General features: G+C 38.0%; 3 protein-coding genes and 1 pseudogene across 3 annotated transcripts; 2 read left to right on the top strand and 2 right to left on the bottom strand.

Annotated features, from left to right (window-relative positions):
• Window positions 1-10614: 10614 nt before the first annotated feature.
• Window positions 10615-13465, top strand: LOC135713482 (uncharacterized). Its single transcript, XM_065236606.1, has 5 exons — window positions 10615-10805; window positions 10912-11044; window positions 11114-11214; window positions 12771-12967; window positions 13047-13465. The coding sequence occupies exons 1-5, from the start codon at window positions 10773-10775 to the stop codon at window positions 13057-13059; spliced, it is 477 nt and encodes a 158-aa protein (XP_065092678.1). The 5' UTR covers window positions 10615-10772; the 3' UTR covers window positions 13060-13465.
• LOC135713487 (uncharacterized) lies at window positions 13216-14782 on the bottom strand (annotated as a pseudogene).
• A 378-nt stretch (window positions 14783-15160) lies between these two features.
• On the top strand, window positions 15161-16778 carry LOC135713490 (SAP domain-containing ribonucleoprotein). The gene is made up of 3 exons (XM_065236615.1): window positions 15161-15353; window positions 15498-15591; window positions 15647-16778. Exons 1-3 carry the CDS (start codon window positions 15324-15326, stop codon window positions 16489-16491), a joined length of 969 nt encoding a protein of 322 aa, XP_065092687.1. The 5' UTR covers window positions 15161-15323; the 3' UTR covers window positions 16492-16778.
• A 3239-nt stretch (window positions 16779-20017) lies between these two features.
• Caf1-55 (chromatin assembly factor 1 p55 subunit) lies at window positions 20018-21954 on the bottom strand. The gene is made up of 3 exons (XM_065236616.1): window positions 21900-21954; window positions 21582-21759; window positions 20018-21516 (listed from the first exon to the last, which is right to left on the bottom strand). The coding sequence occupies exons 2-3, from the start codon at window positions 21601-21603 to the stop codon at window positions 20249-20251; spliced, it is 1290 nt and encodes a 429-aa protein (XP_065092688.1). The 5' UTR covers window positions 21604-21759; window positions 21900-21954; the 3' UTR covers window positions 20018-20248.
• Between the last annotated feature and the right edge of the window lie 3581 nt (window positions 21955-25535).

The following is a 25535-nucleotide window of genomic DNA, read 5'->3' as shown; positions in this document are numbered from 1 at the left end:
TTGCGAGTGTTATGTCTGTTTGTCTGTGGTAAAACATTATAACAATCATTTTTATTGTCGACAATAAATATTAATGTTAGAACATTGTTTCCACTACTACTGGATTGTACCAAATGGCAACACTACTATTGGATTGAACTAGCTTTTTCACCAAATGTACTGGAATATTTTGGTTCTATCTCTTTCACTCTACTCAAAACTGAAATGCATAAAAAAATGACAAAATGATACGCACTCTTTGCACACTGTCAAAGAATCATTGTACACAAAATCAACTTTGTTCAAATCAAAACAAAAAAACTAACCCATCTGGTGGATGATGGCACAAGCTTCCAAGAAAATTCTATTACAGTGAACCACATTATTTTAATGGATTTCTTCGCCAGTAAGTCGTCTGTCACTTCGTTTGTGCTTCTACCTAGCTTTACAATGAATGTACATAATAAAATGTTGTTACGATGATTTTTATCGTATTTTTCATTTATTTTATTGTTAACATGATTCGATCATGAACAGTAATGAACAACTCTATTACAGTAAAATTTTTTGTTAAATTAAATATTCACGGAACCAAATTTTGTTCATTTAAGTTAAAAATATATATGTTTATTAAATAAAAATATGAATAGTTCAAAGTAAATTACAAACATGTTTTCAACAAAAATATGTATGTTTAAAATAAATTCAAAAGCATGTTTATTTCAACAATACATAATCTGGGTAGTCAATTTTTAGCGTGTCCTTTTTTCCTTTTTTTACATTCGGCAAACTTAACCGAAAACGGCCTGCAAGCGGCGAAACCGAAATAGAGGGTCCGGAAACCCACGCAAGCAATTGTTCCAAGCTCGACAAAACCGGTGGAACATCACAATATTAACGTCAATCCGTCGTTTCTGATACCGATCCCCATATCATCCTCACCCCCTACCCGACGTCGAATAAAAAACAGATCATCCCCGAACACTAAACTTAGAAAGAGGCCGGTATGAGGACCAGCGTCAGAAACGACAAAATGACGCTAATATCACAAAGTTTCACCGGTTTTACTGAACTGGATCGGATCGGGCACCCACCCCGACGGCCTCCCGTATCCAAACATCCACAGACTTTCCATAATCACAGGAATTTCCATTAATTTGCTATCCATTTTATTTTGATTTTTTCAGTATTCAAATGATAAAATAATTTCAAAATATGTTTGTTTATTTTAAACATGAAAAGCATGTTTAAAATAAAAATATTAATTTTTGATTGCATATAGTTTTCAAATAAATCAAAAATATTCACGTTTATTTTCAACACGAATATTTTTAAAATAAACGTAACATTATTTTTGTTTTAAACATTATTATCAATGGATTCAAACGTAGAATACGTTTGAAATCAACCTAGTTTATGTTTGTGGCCAGAACAAACTGAGTTTACGTTTAAATTTACCTAAAATATTTTTGTTTCGATGGTAAATTTTTCTGCGTGTTGGTGTGTTTTCATTGTGGGTTACTTCACGAACAATAAAAATAAATCTGATTGAAGCATGCAGACTGTGGGCCGTATAAATAAAAATAGTTTACTTTACTTTCCCGTGCTTTTCTTACGGGAAAAGTAAAGTAAACACTTTCATTCATACGACCTTATGAGAGGGTCAGCAACACTGCCAATGTAATCAAGATAGGTGCTATTTCAAAACTACCCAAATTTAGGTACAATCCACCCAGATCGGTCAAAACTGAACCTACCCAAAAATGTGTTAACTATGTTCGGAGTGACAAGTTGACAAATGAACAAAGTCGATCGGATTCATGTCGATGTTGTCCATTTGTCAATCCGAACATTGTTTACCCATTTTTGGGTAGGTTCAGTTATATAATTATTCTGGGTGGATTCTACCCTAATTTAGGTAGTTTTGAAATAGCGTGTCTGGCTCTGGCTTTGACAGTCCGTTTGGCTCAAAACCAGCCATAGTCCGTGTCAGCTCGAGGGGCACGCAATAATCTTTAACTCCTATACGCAAGCCTTTTTAAGTACAATAATCACAGTTAACTACATGATTAATTACTTTAATTACGAGCGTCGGAATTTTTTTGATTTAATTACTTTTAAGTACAAATTTCAGCTTTAATTACAAGTCGCATAAATTAAGTACATTAACTCCATTAATGTACAGCGAGAAATGTCCCTAAATTACCCCCAGCGTACCGTTAGACCCTTTCGTTATTGGCTCTTTCATTATCACGATATTCTTATGCATAATCTAGTGTCACGTAACGTTGGACCATGCGTAAGAACACCGTGAGAACAAAGGAGTCGACTACATTCTTTCTGCCGCACCTATAGTACCGCACACGGTTCCCGCGCTGAATGTTCCTTACTTTCTCACTCTAATCAAAATTTCCTTCGATGAGTGAGAAAACAGCACACCGTCAACGCGAGTTGCCAGATCATTGCACACAAAACCAACTTGAATTAATTCAAATCAAAAATACTAGCGAACCTGGTGGTGACCGGCGGAAAGTGGTCTAAAATTCTATTACAGAGAACCACATTATTTAATTAATTTCTTCAGAGAAAGTCGTCTGTAACTTCGTTTGTGTTTGAAAGCATCACCCGAATAAAAAATATTATAGAAAAACAATACGGTTTATTGTAACAGTACTATTTGGAACATAACGATTACCATAGGAGCTGTTGTAATTATAACATTATAAATATGTTAAAATGTATTGTTTCAAACTATTAAATATATGGTAAACGGAGCTTTTACAGAATGTACGGGTCGTTAAGTATCGTAACAGTTCAAAAAAATATTTTTTTCCATATTACTTTTTTTCCAAAACAATAAGATGAATAGTAATTATAAAGTTGTTAGGACTGAACAAAAAATCTAAGTTACTAAAGGTTTAATTGTTAATCTACGATAGCAAAACAATAAAATTAATATTGATCATACACACAAAAAACAAATATTGTTTTAATAAAAATAATGCATTGTTAAATTAAAAGTTTCCCAAAATTCGTAATTTTAGCTATGAAAATATTCAAAACCAAAATTATGCTTTTGATTTAAAAGTGTTTCTAACACCTTCAACTTGTTAATTTTAAAAGTGCATTTTTTTAAAAGAAAAGTTGTTAAACTGTCAAAAATACCTCTTCGCAGCGACTTACTGGCAGCACTGAACAGAGCTAGCTCATTTGGCTCATTTGCAGTCTTCATGCCGATCTGGTCGCTATAGTAGAAATTCGATAATAATCTTCAAAAAAAAACTCGCATTTCTGTTTCCCAATGTTGACCATGTTTCAATACAATATAGATTCGACAGTGAGCATTCATAAGGGCGAATACGCGATGATCGATTCTCTTCATCGATTTTCTCTTTGCATTGCTACAGCTAAGCGAAACAATTTTCAAGAATGTGTTCAATGCAGAGTAGTAACAGGTTGTATTAGCTATCAAAAGCAACAGCAAACGCACCGAGAAACGTTAAATCTAGCGAGTTATTAACAAAAGAGAAAATCGACGAAGAGAGTCGATCATCGCGTATAGGCCCTTATGCATGCTCACTGTCGGATTGATATTGTTCCTGTTTAGCTTTAGGTAAGCAACATATTAATGAGTTTTTTTTATCCAAAATAATTAATTTTATTAAATTCTTGTGCTGTCCAATTTCAGGTTATGATTATGTCTCTTCCATAAGTTCCATTCACCAAACGTTAATCCGGATCTCCTATCTAAATGATTATGTACCGAGTCGGTCGTCAAGTCGAAGGGAGTTCTTCTCCGGCCAAGGTCACGATCAACATAGTCCACATCAGTCGCTGTTGGTAGGCAGTTCGGATGACTACACCGCTATGGAATTTGATTTATCCCCAACCGTAGTGCTACTTCTGGCACGGATTTGACCATCGATGTTAAGCAATCCATTTACATGACAGAGAGAATTCAAACCCGCGCAGGTTAATCGAGTATTAAATCATAGCTAGAAAGGTTAGTATTTATTACTAGCAAATCTCGTACCAAATAACTAAACGAAGTTTTTCCGCCAGGTGAAATTATCCCTATAGACGAGATGAAAGTCGCATCCACGGTTGCGTCCCCAGTATCCGGATCAAAGAAAGGAGCTGTTTTGGCAAGCGAACAGCCCGGGAATTCTAGCTAAACATAATGTGGAAGCCGCACGGAAATCTTTTCGGTACGTTCCAGTGGATACGATCCAGCAGATCAGTGATGGAATACTAAAACGAAAACCCATTGTGACTCGCAAATTTCTCCTGAACTTCGCGAAATATCGCGAACTTTTCTAAAGCTACAGCCGAGGCTACAGCAGATCACTGATAGCTTACACGGAAGGAAGAAGCCAGCATTAAAGATCCAGATATATTATTAAATCAACAGATAATACCCCGTTCACATTACAGCTTATATCACGTAATATAGGCTGTCTTGCAATGAGCACTCATACATAGGATTTCCAGTGAAAACTAGATGTATGAGTGCTCATTGCAAGACAGCGTACACACTATTTTTATTTCGCTGGAAACCAGCAAAATTTTGCTGGATTTTGCCGAGCTGGAAATCCAGCAATCCTAGCAGCAAAAAAATATTGCTGGATAACCAGCAAAATAATCTGACATAAAAATGACAGCACTTTACTGTAGAACCAGCAAAATTTGCTGGTTGTTCAGTAATACAAAATAGGAATTTATTTTGCTGTATCAGCAAAATTAGTGAAGTATTATTTTTCAAAGATTTTATTTAATTCAAACTTAATTTATTTCATACTTTAGCATCATAACTGTATTTCAAATTATGTAGCGATAAATTCAGTGAAAATGAAGAAATACTATCAAAAACGTTCAAAGACGCCGACTAATTATCCACTTCCTCTTGCAAATAAATAAAAAAAGGCGTCACATTACAGATGCACTGTTATAACGAATATTTGTATGCAAATGTACCTTTAATTATGATTTTAAATCACATTCAATAGCAAAACACATTGAAAACTAGTATAAAACAATCAAAATAAATCAACTTGCGATCAGGCATGCGATAAAGAATCCACTTACGAAATTGCAATCTATTTGACAGTTCCCGTATTTTACTGATCATCCAGCAAACAAACATGCATGCTGGATTCACAGTAAATCTTAATTTTGCTGGACTCTGTTCAGCAATTCGTTTTGCTGGAAGGCTGATTCAAAATTTGGTGTGTATATCACGTGATATACGCTGTAATGTGAACAAGGTATAAGATTAATAAATTTGTTATAAAAGTATAATATTTATGCGAATAGTTAAAAATATATATAATAAAAAATGCTTCTTGATGGTATAGTCACAGACAAACAGACGTAACTCTTCATTGTGTATCTTCGTTCATGCATTTAACGGTTGATTTGAATATTATCAGTTCCGCGAACTACTCGCCGCAGCGCTGGCATCGGATAACTTTGACGTTTCTATATATTCTATAGAACTTTTATGCAATATTGTTTACGAGTTAGCGAGCAAGCTTGTTTTCCACGAGAAGCCAGAGAGATGTCGCTACTGAGGTTATATGTTTTGAGATACGATGTTTTCAAGAACAAGTTTTTCAAAGAGTTACGTCTGTTTGTCTGTGGTATAGTTATTAGAATTTAAAATGAAAAATATATTGTTATTTAGAAAATGCTTTTATTTGAATCGATAGTATTTGTTTTTTAATTAAAATCAGCTCATTTCATTTCAATTATGTTAAACTTTCATGACAAAAGCTTGTTTCGAAACAAACATAATTCACTTTTATTTTCAACACTGTCATGTTTTTCATTTGACAGTAGTACAATTAATTTTGAAGTTAAAACTTTTAAAAGCAGCAAGTGGACTACTTTTGATTTGACAGTTGGCTGACTGTTGGTTTGAAAGCTATCCGCTTTCTACCAAAAAGAACCAACGCCAATTTTTAAATCTACCAACGTTTCTTTTAATTTAAGCAATAATAATTTTTTGTGTGTACTATTTTGAAAAGTGACTAAATCGCTGATTTAACGATTGATTGAATGGTATGATAATGGTTTCACCATTCAATTTTGTATTGTTTTACAATGCAACGACGGTAAAATTTGTTGTTTATTATTTTCAGGCTGGATAATTTTCTGAGGAAAAGAGAAAAATAGCTATGGACCTATGCACGGGTGAAAAATTTGAACATGCAAGGGTAAAACAAGAACCATAAAGATACAGTAAAATGTATTGTACCATACAATATAATTGATTGTAGGCGGCGACCCCGGCGTAGTGGTTAACATCCATACCTCTCACGCTAAAGTGACGAGTTCAAATCTCACCCCCGGACAAGTCACGAATGACCCAAGAGTGTTAAAGTGACTATAATAAAAAAAAAAAAATTGATTGTATTTACTGTAAATTGTAGTGTCAACAACAATACAATAATCATAGAACATATTGTTTACGATTTTTCACAGAAGTTTCAATTTTCGGTGCCATTATGTAAAATCGACCAAGAAAGTAATACAAAACACGTCTTTAATGCATGGAATACTGCAGTAAAATGGTGGAGCTTCTTAAGTTAAGAAAGGTTCAAACATAAGAATAACAAATCATTGTATTGTTACATAAGATTATGATCTTTATGTGTGGTAGTTACAATACGGAAACATGTTGTCTTGTCATTCAAATACAATATATCTCATTGTATCTTATATAGTCTACAGTATACCAATGGTTTATACCATAAAAGCAATGGTTTATTTTTATCCGGGCAGTCACCGATGTGTCTGTGTTTGACTGGATTATTTACCCCCCCTTCACCAGCGTAGACAATTGTCCATACAAAATTGTTTAAATGTGTATGGGCCGTACATAATTGTCTACTCCCCCCCCCCCCCCCCCTAAACTGTCTACGTAGTTTATGAACAACCCCTAAGAGAAAGAGCTGAACGGACACTGGAGCTGGACATTCACACGCTGCTCTACTTCCGGGAAAAAATCGCAGCTAGTATGCAATTGTCTTCCCGGCACGGATAACTTGAGTGTGTCAAGTTGATCGGTAACGATCATTTCGTGTCCTGTACACATGGGACTCATCGTTTCCTATCGATTTGGAGTTCTGCCCGTAGTATTTTAGTTTAGTTGACCCATGGAAAGACGAATAAGAGAGGCGAATTTCATAAGTGCTATCACGTCAATTCTGAATACGGATGTGATCATATGATGGCGATAATACAAATAAAAGCACACAATTGGTTTGTATCATCTTAGTGTCTGCAACCAAAACCTGATTATAATTTTTTTTGTTAATGAACTCTGCCTTAAATCTGTTAATTATTATTAGTATAATAATATTAAGTTTGAAAGAAATATTGAAATAATCGAACAATTCACGCGTAACATCAGAAAATTAATGCAAATGCAAATACATCTTCCATTGAATCTGTTAATTCAGGCACAAGCTAATATCACAGACAAACAGACATAACAAGCATTTAACGGACAATTTAAAAGTATCATAGTTGGTAGTACCGCCACCTGTGGCGCGCATAGTCAATTCCCTTGCGTTTGACGTTTACACACTGCCGCCATCTGTTCAGTGTAGTGCCAACCAGAGTGTACTCAACAGATGGCGGTAATGTTTTAGCGACGATGTTTTACAGTGAGAAATATTCAATGTGTTATGTCTGTTTGTCTGTGCTAATATCATCATCCGTCGAACTGTGCTGCGAGCATGGCTTAAAATTTGAACATTTTTTAATCGGGAGGAAATTTGCTCGAGGAATTGCTTGAATTTAAGGAAATGTAAAATTTGAAGACTTGTCGTCACAACTGTGATTCCCATTTCATTTGTATGGCAATCATGGCGCTCATTATGCGTATCACTTCCTTTTCACTGTATATTGTCGCTAGAGTTGTAGACCGATATAACCTATTCGTGACAATCGATTTTATTCTAGTTCTGCATTAAAGCGCATTATTCAACGAATACAGTACACTAGATTCGACATTATGTTGAACGTACACAGCAAAAAAAGTTGTTGAATATTACATCGAAACTGCTGCAACCAGGTCAATTCATCGGTTGTGTAATATCACATTGTACGATGTACATCGATTTTGCGAACAAAATTACATCCATTGATGTAATATTGTATCTGCTTTTTTCTATTACATCATTATTTCATACATCAGCTTGAATAACGTTGATCGATATTACATTTTTTTTTGCTGTGTACAAAACGAGAGTGAAATCGATTGTCACGAGTGCTCATTATTTATTATAAAAATAATGGTCATGTTCTAGGTCATGTTCATAGTTTGTCATACAAGTGTATTCGCGGCAATACAATGATAGAAGAGCAATAGTTTGTATCGATCGAGGTATCGATTAACTCGATTTGTTTACATTTTTTGTTACTTAGGACCTTTTGAAAAGTTACGCGAGGATTGTATGAAATTCGATCTGTCAAAAATAGATTGACAGTGATTTGTTATGTATTTTCCTGATTTTCCTTGGATTTTTTCACTAACCGCTCTCACATATCGCACCAATACAACCAGACATGAAACCAATACAACCAGGCGCATCATATCAATGAGTACATAGAGAGGTTACGCAGATCGTGAAATAGGGTTGTATTAGTAAACCAAAAAATCAACGTAAACGCAAGTAGTGACGTCACTACTTGCGTGTACTTGCGTGTATCGTACAGTGGTTTTGTGAGTGATTGCTGAACACATTGAATATTTCTCAATGTAAAACATCGTCACTAAAACATTACCGCCATCTGTTGAGTACACTGTGGTGGGTAGTATGCTGAACAGATGGCGGTAGTGTGTAAACGTCAAACGCAAGGGAATTGACTATGCGCGCCACAGGTGGCGGTACTACCAACTACGATACTTTTGAATTGACCGTTAAATGCTTGTTCGATGAACAACTTGCGAGTGTTATGTCTGTTTGTCTGTGGTAAAACATTATAACAATCATTTTTATTGTCGACAATAAATATTAATGTTAGAACATTGTTTCCACTGAAAATTTCACTGTATTTTTTTTCGGGTAGGCAGTCACCTCTTTGTCTCACTCCATAGAGATTGCTGACGTTTATCGTACGCACACTACGTCACGTATACGTATACGCGAAATGTTTTCATCGGGAAAAAAACTTCATAGCGAAAAATTTTCCCGATGAAAACAAATCACTGACGCAATCATACTTTAGCAATCTCTATGCTCAGAAAAAAAGTTGTTGAATAACATTTTTCATGCACAGCAAAAAATGTAATATCTATCAACTTTTTTTCTGTGTGCTGTGTGGTTAGGCTCTTACACGGTTAGAAAAAAGTACCCAAAAGTAAGTTCTTTTCACTCATCTCGGCACTATAGTGCAGGAACCCAAAAATAGGTAAAGCGGGTCAAGGTAGTTTTCATTTACTTGTGTGCAATTCGTATGGAATTTTCCACTAGCTTTCAACGCAAAAGTAAGTTAGTTGTACCCAACAGTAGGTAAATATTATTATACTCAACGTTGGGTTCCCACACGTTACTACCCCTGTTGGGTGGTTTTGCTCCTCCGTTTTTGACAACATTAGAAGGAGAAAAGGAGACAAACTAGTCAAAAGTAGGTAAAAGTGAACTGGCCGTTGGGTACTTTTTTCTTACCGTGTAGGGTACGGTCAGGGTAGACGCGACCAATGCAAAAGAATCTTATTATTAATTATTATTCCTAGCGTAAAAATTAATCATTTCTAAAACTTAAATATAATGGGTGCGCATGGTTTTTTATTAACTTCGGAATTTTCTTATTTGTGTCAATGGTAAAATAAAGATTGCTCGATTATTGTATATATTTTATTAAAAAAAGAAATGCCATCAACAGTAATAAGTAGCGGCACCGGAGGTGTAGTGGTAAGCGTGATTTCCTCTCACCCCAGCAGGCCTGGGTTCAATCAAACTCGACGCTGCCGGGATGTTCTAAGGCATAACATCTCTGATCGCGCCGAGGATCACGCCTTCCTTCGGAAGGGAAGTGAAGCCATTGGTCTCCGGTTCATGAGTTGATGGGTCGATAGGTAGGGTCCAGGTATGGGAGCTTCCTCCCTGGCGTCGGTAGCATTGGTGCTCAGCACGCAAAAAAAATCAAGGGAAGAAAAACAAAAATCAATATATGAAGTATATAAACTAAACTAAAACTAAAAGCTATGAAAAAAGTATAAATCACCTACCCTCTAGCATGTCCATCGTTGCGCACTCTCCATTTTCCTGCTGTTTTTCACTGAAAATTTAGCAAATGGCGTGCGTCAACAAAGCAGGATGCAGCAAAGTTTGAAGTTTTTTTTTTACCCATTAATGAGTAAAAAAATACACATTTTTTGACTGGTACTGCATACTTAAAATGTGTATTTTTTTTACACATTTTAGGATCTCCATATTTACACATTTTTTGACAACTGCATATCCAGCTTTTTACGAGCGCTCATGCCGGGGGTAGTGGGTAGTACCCACAAGTGGGTAGCTTTTACGTTTGGCGTTTGGCTTGTGTCGTTTGGCAGGTGCTTGTCAAACCAGCTCTCGTGTTTATTTGAGGTCAGCTTGTTTACTTGAGAATCGATACTCGATTCAAAATGGTACATGGTTGTTGCATCACGAACTGCGAATCGAAATCCGATAGCGGATTTTCCCTCCACCAGATTCCTTCTGGAAGGACCAGTGCACATCAGGTACGAAGACGCCAATTGTGGATCAATTCTATCGGCCGCACCGACATAAATTACCAGTATGCCAAAGTGTGTAGTAAACATTTTGAAACAGGTAAATAAGTTTAAAAACTGTCTGAGTTACTGATTTTAATATTTGAATTCGCACCTTTGAATAATGATCAATTCCATGGAAACCCGCGTTATTCAATGAATGCAAGAAGGTGAACTGGATTTCAACTTTATTCTTGAACGAAAACGATCATGAAAACGATGAATTCGTCTTCGATTATAGTGATTATGGACAGCTACCAAGTGACACGGAGATTAAAGCAAACCAATATTTTCCGGAAGGTTTGTTTATTTTGTTTTACCGGTTGTAGCTTACCACTTTAAAAAAATACTACATATTACTTATTGCAGATGCTGAAATGATGGACCAGTTCCTTGTCTACGAAGAAGATGAAAGGACATTTGACCTTCAATGTACAGACCTGAGCAACTCGGTGCTACTAGAATGGAACGTGAGTGGTTATGAAAACGACGACGATACACAAAATGATGCAGTTTTTGAAGAAGAAGAAGAATAAGAAGAAGTGTTGGATGCAATGTTGGAAGCAGGCTTGCAATTGCTCATTACAGCTAGAATGCTATTTTTCGTAATTATGAAACAATGAGATACTATAATGATAATTTTTATTTGTAAGACGCAAGAAGAGGTGGTAAAGTTTGTGCACAGACAAACAGACATAACACTCACAATCACATTCATCTCAAATAATGTTTTAGTTGGGAATGTGCTTGCATTTGTCAAGGTGGCGCCACTGAAGCATTGAGCAAGCCACCACATTTCGAACTTATCAGTGATGCCAGTTCTTTATCACGTCTAGTTAGTGGATGTCAGCTCTTGAAAATGATAAGTGGTCAAGGCATCCCACTGGAGACACATACCACATCTGCGGAATACAAAAAAAAGTTGTTGAATATTACATCAAAACTGCTGCACATTAGTCATTCCGTTTCTAATATTACATTGAACGATGTACACAAAATTCAAGAACAAATCATGTTGATTCATCAATTTTTACCAGTTAGAACCGACATCACTGACTTCCATCTGTTTTGTTTTTATTCAACACAGCTGACGCGTTGACATAACAAGAGAAAAGCAACTCGTGAAAAAAATGCATTAACGAGGGATGTTCCGGTTGCAAAACAATGCTTGGGAATGTGGATGATAGATGGTGCTAGCACAAACGAAGTGACAGACGACTAACTGGCGAAGAAATCCATTTAAATAATGTGGTTCACTGTAATAGAATTTTCTTGGAAGCTTGTGCCATCATCCACCACATGGGTTAGTTTTTTTGTTTTGATTTGAACAAAGTTGATTTTGTGTACAATGATTCTTTGACAGTGTGCAAAGAGTGCGTATCATTTTGTCATTTTTTTATGCATTTCAGTTTTGAGTAGAGTGAAAGAGATAGAACCAAAACATTCTAGTACATTTGGTAAAAATGCTAGTTCAATCTAGTAGTAGTGTTGCCATGTGGTACAATCCAGTAGTAGTGGTGTTGCCATGTGGTACACTGAAAAATTGCAATAGCAGGTTAGTCACCAAAGTTTTCGAGCCGCTCCGTCTGTCACTTTGTTTGTGGTGCTAGTGTGCATGCAAAATACGCTTGACGATATTTTTTGAAGAATTTTCTTCTAAGTGTTATATCTGTTTATCTGTGGTTTGTGTATGACATATAAAATTTGTCAATTTTGCTTTCAGAAGGTCACAACTAGCGATTAGCTGTAACGATGAGCAACGCGATGAGCGAGCAATCAGCGATCATAAAATCGCTAGTTGTGACCTTCTGAAAGCAAAATTGACAAATTTTATAAGTCATACACAAACTTTACCACCTCTTATTGCATCTTACAAATACAAATTATCATTATAGTATCTCATTGTTTCATAATTACGAAAAAATAGCATTTTAGCTGTAATGAGCAATTGCAAGCCTGGTTGGAAGAGTGGTTGGAGGATGCTATGTTGTTTATGCTAACAGATGAATATTACTGTGTACCCTAGATCTTAGCCTGGTTGGAAGAGTGGTTGGAGGATGATGCGGATTTTGAATATACGACTGAGGAATGGTTGGATGATGATATGGAAGTTAGCACGCAAGATACTGCACACCTGGAACACCTGGAAATATGTCAAATGTACGCTGCTCAATACATCAACGAGGGAAACATGAATATACATATAAATTTAAGAAAATGCAGGTAAATATTTATTAAACCATTGAATAAATATAAAAATCTTTGTGTTTCGTGAAAAATAACAACTCCCTATTCTTTTCAGCCTCTACGATTAAAAATCAATTGTTCAACCAGCTTATAGTTACGTCCTGTCTGCCTTTCATAAATAACCGTATTTATGATGGATGGTTCATAATCAGCGTTAAAAGGAATATGTAATCAACATAACGGTGTAATAAATTAATGTTATCAAGTGTATGCAATTCTGTAATCTATTTATTTGCTGTTAATATGAAAAGACAATAGGTACATTAAACTAGCTGAAATTCCAGCAAAAAGGTTGTTATTCAACTTTGCTGTACATTCAGTAAAGATTGCTGATTTTTCAGTAATGTGTTGTCAGTTTGACTTCGACCCAAATTGCTGGTCATCCAGCAAAAATATTTTGCTGGAAGGATTGCTGAGCTTCCAGCTCGGCAAAATCCAGCAAAATTTTGCTGGTTTCCAGCAATAAAAAATGAGTGTGTACACAGTATGATGTCAAGGACATGGATTCAGCAGATAGCAACGAGACATTAGAACAGCAAATAGCAAACAAAGATGCAGAGATAGAGCGACTGAAACTTGCATTGGGAAGGAAGAAACGGCAGCAAACTGTGTGCTTTGATTTAAGTACTTTTGATGGAAAAGGCTGGAAAAAGGCTTTACTAGCTGCGACGTCTTGACCAGATCTTGTTAGATCACTTATAAGTTTCTTCAATTCACTCTCAGCCTTCTCTAGATTGTAATCACGAAGTTCACAACTAGTTTCTACAACTCGTCCGAAGTTAATCTTCCACATGTTTATACAAGTTTTCTTGTGCGCTGCCCGATGGCTGACTCCAATAGGCGGGGAGTTCAGTTACAGAAATCTGTAAATATAATTATTGTTACCGGAGAACTATAATTAGAGGACCATCTTGTAGTTTTTTTCCCTATTTATCTAAACAAGTTTCTCTTGCGTAACACAAAGCGTACAGCACTGCTGCAACGTGTGAGCATCTTTCTCCAGCACCTGCAGTATAATCACAATGAGCTGAGTGGATCTCTCCAAACTCTTTGTCGGCTGACTTAATAGCTTGTATTAATATCCAACATTCGGTTGGTGGATCATTAAGTCTCATGCTATGTATAACCTGCAAGACATAGTAAATATCGAGGTAAATATTAGTCCAATAGAATAAACGCCTATAAAATGCTTATTACCTTTCCAAACACCGCGAAAATATTCCCACATTTGTGACCCTGCACTTCTTTCACGAATCCTCTCTCAAAACTTTTGGAAGCTTCTAGTGATTTGTGGTTGCTTACCCTAATAAAAATTGTATGGTTAATTTGCTTAACGACGTGTTCTGGGTATCATCCAAACCATTTGTGGAATAGTTCAATGATTTGGGCTATCGTTCGATAATGGTTATTTTTTATTAGGGTACTGGTTCTCCGGTACGAAATGATAACGTATTTAGCAGATAGACCAAAACCATATGATACGTGTATGGATCTTTCCCACCAACAACTGCAATCTTTTCTTTATACACAGCAAAAAAAAAAAATGTAATATCGATCAATGTAATTCAAGCTGATGTATGAAATAATGATGTAATAGCAAAAAGCAGATACAATATTACATCAATGGATGTAATTTTGTTCGCAAAATCGATGTACATCGTACAATGTGATATTACACAACCGATGGATTGACCTGGTTGCAGCAGTTTGGATGTAATATTCAACAACTTGTTTTGCTGTGTACCGTTCTAGATCTTCACTCGATAATGTGCTTGTTTTTAAAGATGACATGGTGTTTGTTTATTTTAAGTAATGTTTGTCAACATACATAGTGATAGAAGGGCATCTGTCAAACGGCACAAGCCAAACGTCAAACTTAAAAGCTACACACAATTGGATGCTACTCATCAGCCGCCATTCGCGCTCTTAAAATACTGGATAAATATAAAAAATGTGTATTTTTTTACTCATTTATGTGTATACGCTGGTTACCGTGTATCGAAGTGACTCTCTCCCTTTTTATGGCACAGACCTATTGGGTGTGACTCTCGCTCTGAGTTATTCTCATTCGCCCTGGCCCTGACTTAATTATTTTTGAGTCATTTTCATCAACTGTGCACTTTGCTCATCGCGAGATGTCAAAAACTCAAAAACGTCAAACATAAACAACACTGCAACTCCGGTGAACATTGTCGTGAGACCTGTTTTGCGGCCGCAAAAATTTAGCAGTTTTACAACTTTTACGGGATTTTTTTTGGCAAAAAATACTGCTCCAAGTGTTAACCATACTTTTGTGTTGTGCTCTGAGTATTGGGAACGTTTTATCGGCAAGATGGGCGATCAGGATGTTTCAAAAATGAAGGTACGTTGTTTTCTAATTTTCCACTTCTAGATGGAAAAGAAAAATGGGCGACGCATCTAACCAGGTTATGGTTGGCGGTGTATTTTTCCAGTGGTTTTTTTTATTGTTAAAAATATTCAAATTCTCAACGCTTGCTTTTTTTAGGTTGCAGATTTGAAGAAGGAGCTGAAGAATCGTGGGCTCAGCACTCTCGGAAACAAAAATGAACTTGTGGATCGGCTACAGAGTGCTTTGATAGGTATGGGATTGTTTACAACCGAGTTGATCCATTAGCAAGTGTTTACCTATTTCAGACGGTGGGGATCCATTGGAAGATACAGCTAATTCCGAGGATTTGCTGGAAGACGATGAGCTGAACGATGACATCCTTGAGGAAGAGGAGGAGAAGCAACATCATGAAGCAACCGAAGAGGATCGAATACTGAAATCTCCTACTCCGAGTGAAGCTTCGAAATCAGAATCGCCTGAGCAGAAAACTGAAGCAGTAGCCAAGGAACTTGAATCGGAGAAGAAGGAAGACCAATCTGCTGTTCCTCAGAGGAAGGTTGCCCTCAAGCGAAACATATCGATTTCCGTTTCAACACCGGCAGCGACAACAGTTGTCACTGCAACCGTGTCCGACGACGAAAAGAAGCAAAGCAAAGAAGCGTTGGATGATGCAAAGCACTCAGACGCAGAAGCAGCCTCCGGGGAACCGGAGAAGAAGGTTATCAAACTAACAGAACTGACATCCCAACAGCGGCTGGAGATGCGTGCCAAGAAGTTTGGCGCTCAGGCAGCGGAAACGCCGGATTCAAAATTGCAAGCTCGTGCCGCTCGGTTCGGACTGGCCGGCAGTGACTCCACCGCCGGTGGTGGAAGCAGCAAACCTGCCAGCACTTTGGTGTCGCTAGATGCGTTGAAAAAGCGAGCCGAGCGATTCGGTGTGAACGTTTCGGACAAGGTGACTAAGCAGGAGCAAGACGAAAAGTTGCATAAACGTCAGGAGCGATTTGGAGCTGGGGCTGCAGCAGCAGCAACAGTAGTAGCTCCAAATCTTACGGCAACGGGCAAGGTAACCATCAGTAGCAGCAGCACAAAGACAGACTATGCCGAGCGTGCGCGCCTTCGGCTAGAAAGGTTCAAGAATACCGTCTAAGCGATGGTGAATGCAAACATTCAATTCAATCAATCATTTAATTATGTAAACATTCGGGTTTGATTCTTTTTTTTTACGATCGTAGAGTTTTATACATTCTAGTAGAACCCCGAAATAGTGGTCCGATTCTAGGACTTGAAAACATAGGCGATTTCGTAGCCAACAAGAAGACAAAACTGATTATTTTCCATTCATTTCAGCAATATGTGTAACGTTTATGTAACTCTTTGTGTTTATCTTCACAAATTCATGGAAAATAAAAATGAGGTAAATAAAGAAGATTGAAAACAAGTTGCGGTCGTTGTAGATCTTCTAGTCTAAAACGCTGTCCAGACTGGAGAGTTATAACATGTTATAACGGTTGTCAACTAATTGCAACACAGAAACCACCATCAAGATAGCGTTATAACATGTTATAACTCTGTAGTCTGAACGTACTATAAAACGCTGTCCAGACTGGAGAGTTATAACATGTTATAACGGTTGTCAAATAATTGCAACACAGAAACCACCATCAAGATAGCGCTATAACATGTTATAACTCTGTAGTCTGAACGTACTATAATCCTAAAATGTCGTCCAATGAAAGAATATGTGGCATTTTTTTCCGGACTTCCTCCGAGAGTATAATTTTTCCTTGAACTAATACCAACAGGGTATCGTAGACTAAACAGTAGGGTTAACTAAACTAACGTAGACTAAACAGTAGGGTTAACTACCCAATTTCCGGCCTATTAAGCACAACCCACCCTTGGTCTTTTTTTTTATTATCTAGCATAGTTTAGCATTAAACGGAATGTTATTATTACTGATGGCTTCCAAATTTATTTACTTTCCGTACCGTAAGATTTGATAAAAAGAAACAAATTGTTGAGATATTGTTAAAAGTCTAACACTGCCTAGGGATTCTAAACTCGGCCTAACGCATTGAATTTACTTCGATGAATGATTCGGTCGGAGCGCTTCATTTGTATTTGAGAATATTGGATGCAAACATTCATATCACGCGTTCTTATTGACTTCGTTTGGTAGCATTTGAACAACTAAAGTATCGTACCAAACGCATAATTTACCTGTTACCGCCGAAATCATAGATTTATAATATGATGTTTTCTGCTTGATACGCCCAAACTGGGCGCTTAGGCTGAAGTAGTTCTCTACTCTATATGGGTTCGATTTTGCCAACACGTTTCCAAAGTCTTTAGTTTGTTTGGCTTGAGCTCTACACTAAGGCTGGGCGCCCACTAGTGTGACGCCGATATGGCGATGATGCCAAAACGTCAGCTTCGCACCACATGACATCGACATGATTCTTTTTTTGCCTTGATTCTGCTTCTTCTTCGCATTTCAAGCTTATTGCATATCGCATATTAGCTTATTGCGTGCTCTCAACTTAGTGTTCTAGGTGCACTTCCACAGTTATTAATTGAGAGCTTTCGATGCCTGTACCATTTTTGCATTTGTATAATTGTGTGGCAAGTCCAATCATACTTCTATGCCCAGAGAAGTCGAGAAATTTTCCAACCCGAAAAATTCCTAGACCGGACCGGGAATTGAACCCAGCCACCTCCAGCATGGTCTTGCTTTGTAGCTGCGCCTTTACCGACTGAGCTAAGGGAGGCCTTGATTATTATTATTTCTATTTTATTAAATATAATTTAACATTTTAATTTATTTATTCGTCAACATCAACAGACTCGATATGGTTCCAATGATGGTTAAACTTAAAATTATAGTCATAAATTAAAACTTCAAAACATTACAACATGATCATTGACGATTTACATTTTTAGAGACACATGAAGAGAAACGTCTCCGAGTCTCCGAAGTGTTTGTCGTGGCAGGGGAAAATCGATTACTGTTGAAACTCGGTTAAATACTCGCCTATTGCACTGCAGTAAATGTCATTTGTCTCTGCTTCTTATCTCTCATTTATAATTCTAAATTTTCTAAAGTTTGTACTATGAGTACATGACGCTGGAGGTTGGTCCTTCTTTATTAATCTCCAATCGTGATTGCTTTCAAGCCTTCTATAGTTCCTCTGTAAACTTTGATCTGACCATGATCCATGGAATACCAGATCACCATAACGATAAAAGATTTTTCACAGATGGGTCAACCATAAATGCTTCCACTGGATTTGGTGTATTTAATCAATTTCATAGCGCCTCCTATAAACTGCAGAAACCATGCTCCGTATACGTTGCGGAACATGCAGCTATATTTTACGCAGTAGAGCGAATTGCCTCACTACCTTCTGACCATTATTTCTACGGATAGTCTTAGCTCATTGGAGGCTATTCGTTCAATGAGGCCGATGAAGCACTCCTAGTATTTCCTGCCTTAAATACGATCTAAACTGAGTGCTTTATCTAACTGCTCCTATACTATCACCTTAGCTTGGGTCCCATCTCTTTGCTCAATTCCGGGTTTTTCGAAAGCGGACTCGTTGGCTCTATGGAAGGCGATATTTTTGAGCAACAAATCGCCTTCAACAAATTTTTCTCCGTTGCTCGTCAGCAAGTCCTCATCAGTTGGCAACAAAAATGGAATGATGGTGAATTGGGAAGATGGTTACATTCTATTCTCCCACAGGTGTCGAACAAACCATGGTTCAAAGGGTTGGACATGAGCCGCGACTTTCTACGCGTTATATCAAGGCTTATGTCCAATCACTGCTCGTTAGACTCGCACTTCTATCGAATTGGGCTCTCAGGCAGCAATTTATGTGCGTGTGGCAGTGGTTATCACGATATCGAGCATGTTGTTTGGTCATGTACCTTACACCGTGTTGACAGATCTGATTTATCCACATTCCTCAGGGCCCGAGGAAAACAACCCGCGATACCCGTTAGAGATGTCTTGGCGAACCGAGATGTCGACTATTTGAATTCAATTTATGTGTTTTAAAACGGATAGATCTGAGGATTTAGTAGTTAGTGTCATCTTGTGCTCTCCAAGTTGTTAGCTGCCCCTCGGTGTACCCCCATGTTTGTCTTTTTCATCAGAGTATCGCTTAGTCCAAGATCAAGAGCACATTGCTCTCCAAACCTTGTGCTCACAATCCCTACCCTGTAATCCATTTGTTACAATTTGTTACCCCTAACCTCGAGATAGCCGATTACTCGCCCCCGCTTTACTAACGTTAGTTTTAAGTAAATTTGTGATCTAAACAATGAATATCGGCTCCGCAAAGCTGCAGCAAATGAGCCTGGAAAAATAAACGTATTATAAAAAAACTTTACCGCCATCTGATGAGTACACTGCGGTGGGCAGTACACTGAACAGATGGCGGTACTACCAACTACGATACTTTTAAATTGTCCGTTAAATGCTTGTTCGATGAACAACTTGCGAGTGTTATGTCTGTTTGTCTGTGGTTTGCGTTTTTGCGGGCTCGATGGAAAAACGGAGAACGACGTGATAAACAATTAAAAAAAAAACAGCTTACCTTTGCCATCATTTTGAAAGTAGAGGAATTTCACAACTTCAGAGCCAAAGAATACATTGGTGTCAGAGAAATTTGGGATTTATTTGACAAAATAGTAGCTGCCGAAGCAAATATGCAGCCCTCACTGAAATGGACCAGTAAAAACACATCCTTATGTATGCAGCTGTAATCAGAACAAGGTTTCCTTTCCGCGCTAAATTTCCGCAATCGCTACTATTCTGTCGTTTTGGAATTACGATTCTAAATCTAGATACTTTGTGACAATGTAATAAAATAATTTTGTAGGCTTAAAATTTACGTCTTCTCCTACGGAGCGCCCGCTTCGATCTCACTAGCCGGTACGTCTGGTTCCTCATCATTGTAGATGTTCTCCGCCATTTGCCAGACCTGCATGATGTTATCCTCCGACACCGAGCAAATGACCCACGGTTCGTTGGGATTCCAGGAGAAGTCGGAAATCTTCGCCGTGTGACCACCGTGGATGAAAAGGAGCTCCGGAGGTCCGTCCTCGGTGTCCTCGGCGCTCTGTTCTTCGCCAATCTTGGACAAGTCCCACACGTGCAACCGCCGGTCAGTTCCCGACGATGCCAGGATGGTTTCATTATGCGGAGACCACTGGACTTGGAAAATTTCGTCCTTGTGCGATTCGAATGAATGCAGTTTGAGCTTCAGATTGCGGAGATCCCAAAGAGCAACGGTTTTGTCCGCTGAACCGGTGGCCAGGATAAACTCCGAATATGGATTGAAACTGAGACAGTTCACCTCGGCGGTGTGTGCATCAACTGTATGCGATGGTTTAGACGTATTATTACAACGGGTATCCCAGATCATCAGTTTCTGGTCATCCGCAACGGAACCGAACAGTGATTCATGTAGAAGATGCCATGCAACATCCTCAACGACCGCCGTATGTCCAGTGAAAATATTCTTGGCATCGATAATCCGATGCTCCTTAGGAGTTGCATTGATATCCCACAAGCAAATGGTATGATCGTCACTAGCTGACAGCAGATATCCGTTCAAGTTTGGATTCCACGACAATCCGTAACCCTCCTTCTGGTGACCGCGTAAACGCAGATCCGGATGGCATTCGCCACTCGGTTCCGGTTTGCTCGGATGCTTCGTATAATCAAACACCAGTACATCACTGGATGGTGTTTTAGTGGCAATGACACAAGGATTTTGCGGCATATACCTAGCCCTATTGACCTCTCCTTCGTGATTGATTTTTATTTCAATCTCAATCTTACCGGACACTGAACCGAATCCTCCAAACTCTCCCTTCTCATTGTCGTAGTGGCTTGCATCGAACTGGGCATCCTCGTTCGGCAGCTGCACACTGGCAATCAGCAAATGGTTCTGCTCGTCGGAAGTATGAGTTCCCAGGATTAATCGATGGACAGAGTAATCCTTGCCCTCCGGTTTGGTTACATCCGGCAACCATTGCGCCGTCAGTGAGGGCCATTCGAGAGCATGAGTCATTACCAAATCGTACAGGAACGGAGTATTCTTCTTCCACACCTTATACTCCTCGTTGATGACGCGCTCCTCCACGGCATCGTCGAATGCTTCAGCTGGGAAATAGAAAATTTAATAACATTAAAAAAAAATCGCAAATATTTCAAACCTGAAAGCCTACCTCCATCACCGCGATCACCCATTGTCACAGAAGCTTCTGTCTGCTTCCTAGCAGAGCAATCACCCGCCAAATCGTTAAGCTTGCAGATGGGCAGAAAATGTATCCTTGCCGCACTTTCCGCTGTCGCTACTTCACGGCTAGATTGCCACAGACACGCTTGTAAATTGAATACTTTCAGCTGTAAATATATAGTAAGAAAATAAAATTTTCACGATTACTTTATCGTCTTAGGATTCAAGATCACTCAATTTACACTTTCATCCAAAATTTGGAAGAAAATTCAACCCAATTTAGCGAAATTTTACAATAATTACCGACCTACACAGAATGCCACTGCTACTATCCGGGAATCGGCGCTTCTTTTGTGCAAAATGCCGCACGGTGGCTGCGTACGTTCAGTAAAGCGAGGAACAAAAGTTATCTGGTCATTTTCAACTTTGATGTTTCCCGATGCTGAAATTTAAAGGTCCTAAACACAACACACTAAAAAAAATCCTTACAGGGAACCGAAAAATTATCCAAAATTAAGTTCTTTTCACTCATCTCCCATGTTCCGTTCAATAAGCTAATTTTCAGTAAACCACTTATAGTAGTTTACTCGAGTTTACTACACAGCAAAAAAAAAGTTGTTGAATATTACATCGAAACTGCTGCAACCAGGTCAATCCATCGGTTGTGTATTATAACGTTGTACGATGTAGGTACATCGATTTTGCGAACAAAATTACATCCATTGATGTAATATTGTATCTGCTTTTTGCTGTGTAGATACTGTAGATTCCATAGATAAGTGGAGGCAAAGTATAATGTAGCCAAACGAACTGTGTTTCAACTGCAATTAAGTAGTTAGAAAGTAGTTAATGTTATATATTGTGTAATTAATGTAATTAAAGCAGTAGTTAATGGAATTAATTGGACACATAGTTCTTATGTGTAGACATAAAATTCATGTGTAACCACACATACTATTCATACGGGGTTTAATCACTGACGAAGTTATTTTTAACGGATTATTTTATATGGATAGCTGTCATAACGACTTTTAAATAATTATTGTAGCACTGCAAAAACTATTTCTGTTCGCCACGAGGGTGATGATGGATTTTTAATATTTGATTTAATAGTAGATTAATTAAAAAAAATTTAGTCTACAAAGGTTTAAGCCTCGCGCGCGTATTACGGATATTGAAGACTGAATTTAACATTTGATAAAAAAAATTGCGATTTTGAAGCTGATTTGGAAGATACCTTGGGTTGGTAGTAAGTTTTCTGGCAAATGTTGGGGGTTCGTGAGCATTCCTGGCATTGCTGAAAATTATGATAGCATCAGATTGCGGGGTTGCTAGTGTAATAGGATGCTTTGTTGATTGTTCATTAACTCTTGATTGCTTGTAATACTTATGAATATTTTAGGTTGGCAAAAAAGCGAACTAAGAGGTGGACGCCTGAGCTTTTCCACATTTATATCGCTGTGAAGCAACTGTAAACTCTAAAGGGAATTTATATCTGTAACTGAAACCAGTTCGATTTTGTTTGCCAACCTGGTTAAAATGTCATATTTAATTATCTTAAAGATAAATCGTCCAGCTCAAACATTTGTAGGGGTAAGAGGTGGGACCATCATCATCATAATCAAGTTTAATCATCCGCCTTGCACAGAAAACATTTATCTTTGTTGCCATCATAAAATATATTTCCTTCTTCATATCCATATATATACCATAGAGGTAACTCTAAGACCAGAAGGTCCCGAAGAAACGAGCTCAACTTTTTGGCTCAGCTCTAGTACAATCTCCGGTCCCAAGCTAATCGATGCACCCCTCGAAACATTGGAAAATCCACGAACCCCTCATTTTATCTGTCAAACTTTCATAGCGAATCAAAACAAACATAGTGTAGTACTGGAGTTTATACTATAATGGAATACGTTAATCGATTTGCTTGGGACCAATAGGCTAGTCAAGTATAGTGAGCCAATTTCAAATCGTTAGTTTCGAATTGATTGTTGTATATACCGCGTATCCCAGGGGGTAACTCACTCTGCCACCTTGTGTTTAACACTCCAAAAACACAGTTCGACACACTCCAAACACACTTCCACCAGAATTTTCTATTAATTCTGGCACCACTTCCATGACTGTTTACATTCGATCAAGTATTCGATTGTTATGTTTATAAACAGCAGCTTTGCATCTACGACGAATGTGTTACTCTTTACTCTTATTGGCAAACAGCAACTGATATTCGTAAAACATGATGGATTTTTCCTTACCTTTTCACTCCACTGAAAAAGCCTGAAACTGTTTTTTTCTGCTCCAGACTTAATTATTTACAATAAAATTATAAAACAAGCAAGGTGAACCTGAGACTGAATTATTTTACACCAGCCAGGACACCAGCAGAACAAAACCCGTCCGTCCATCCGTGTTGATTTTTTTAGAAATGGATGAGGTAAGCTTTTATTCAGCTTTTTTGAAAATAAATTTAACACACAACAAATTTCCAGGATTATTTCTGGATGAAAATCGAAGCAGTGTATGGTAACGTAAGTCTTCACATCAAGTCTATACTGCAGTTATCGAACCTGGTCAGCATGTCATTAGCAAGGCTGACCAGGGAAGAAATATTGCTCATTCAGAGAGATATGCGAGAGATGGCACAGGACGTGGCAGAGAAGGCAGTCATTGGTGGACCATCTCTCGAAAGTTTGTATGGGAGATACGCGGATCGACCACATGAGTTTAGTTTCATGGAGGGAGAGATCTTGTGCATTCTGGATCTTGCGGATATTGTGCGAACAAATGGCATTAGCCCGTTTTTGAAAGCACGTAAAAAAGTGCGAATCAGGGCGCGAATGCATCTTGGGTCCGCCGAGGAACAAGACGATGAATTTGATGGCCACAAGGAAAAACTCCAAATGAAGATTGGAGCCCATTTCACCAATCCGTAAGTATACAGAAGGGTGAAATTAAAATGAAATTAGCGAATTTAGAATGCACTACTTGTACCAAGCTTGTTCCAAAAAGGTATTTTGACCGACTTCAGTAATGTGACACTTGGTCCTGATCATTCTAAAATCCAAGCTAATGTAGTTGTAACCTTTGCATTTAAATTTTAATTTTCTGTTTCGTAGGAAATATCACTTCGATCACCAATACTTCATGTCGAACTTGATGATTGCTGTGTACCGTTGCCAGGAACAATACCGAGCGGAAATTACTTGTCCGTTGTGTACTTTTTCCGGAAAAAATACTAAGCTCTCAGCAACCGCTGATGCTGCTGGTAACTGGAACTGGAATATATATAGTTTTACGTGGCATGTTGCCCTGAAGCATCCTAGTGGCTCGGATTTGGTTGCGTCCATACTCTCCAAACGGCGTGCTTCTGATGCTGTCAGTCCAGAAATTTCATCTCCTCCGAAGGTGCTTTTGGAGGCGGATGATATTGAGAACAAGATCCCAAGCAAGAGTTATGTTCAGCTTGAGTCGTCTACAGGGTCGTCCATTTCAAACGAAGCTGATGAAGATCCGAGTGTCATCGAATGTAAGTTTATCCGTTTATAAGCGTATCTTGAGAAAAAAAAGACATTCTATTCTCGCTGTTTTATTTTCGTTATCTTTTAGATTCTGTCGAATTTTTGGAGGACATCCAGGAGGACAGCCCTGATAACAAACATGAGAACACTCAAGGTATCTCTGGCGGCAGACAAAACGACAGCTGTGAAGATATTAATCTTCCACTGAAGAGTGCGGAAGGTATGAATAATATTTAACCACAGACAAACAGACGTAGCTCTTCATTTTGTATCATCGTTCATGCGTTTAATGATTGATTTGAATATTATCATTTGAGCGAACTGCTCACCGGTACAATGTTTTCAAGTAAAACTTATTCAAAGAGTTACGTCTGTTTGTCTGTGATTTGACTTTATTTTTCGCATACTATACAATCAAC

Source organism: Ochlerotatus camptorhynchus, unplaced genomic scaffold, assembly GCF_037179485.1.
Source record: "Ochlerotatus camptorhynchus isolate MF236.1 unplaced genomic scaffold, CSIRO-AGI_Acam_v1.1 ptg000557l, whole genome shotgun sequence".
NCBI lineage: Eukaryota > Metazoa > Arthropoda > Insecta > Diptera > Culicidae > Ochlerotatus > Ochlerotatus camptorhynchus.
The sequence above is the reverse complement of the archived record's forward strand: the minus strand, read 5'-3'. Positions and strand labels throughout refer to the sequence as shown.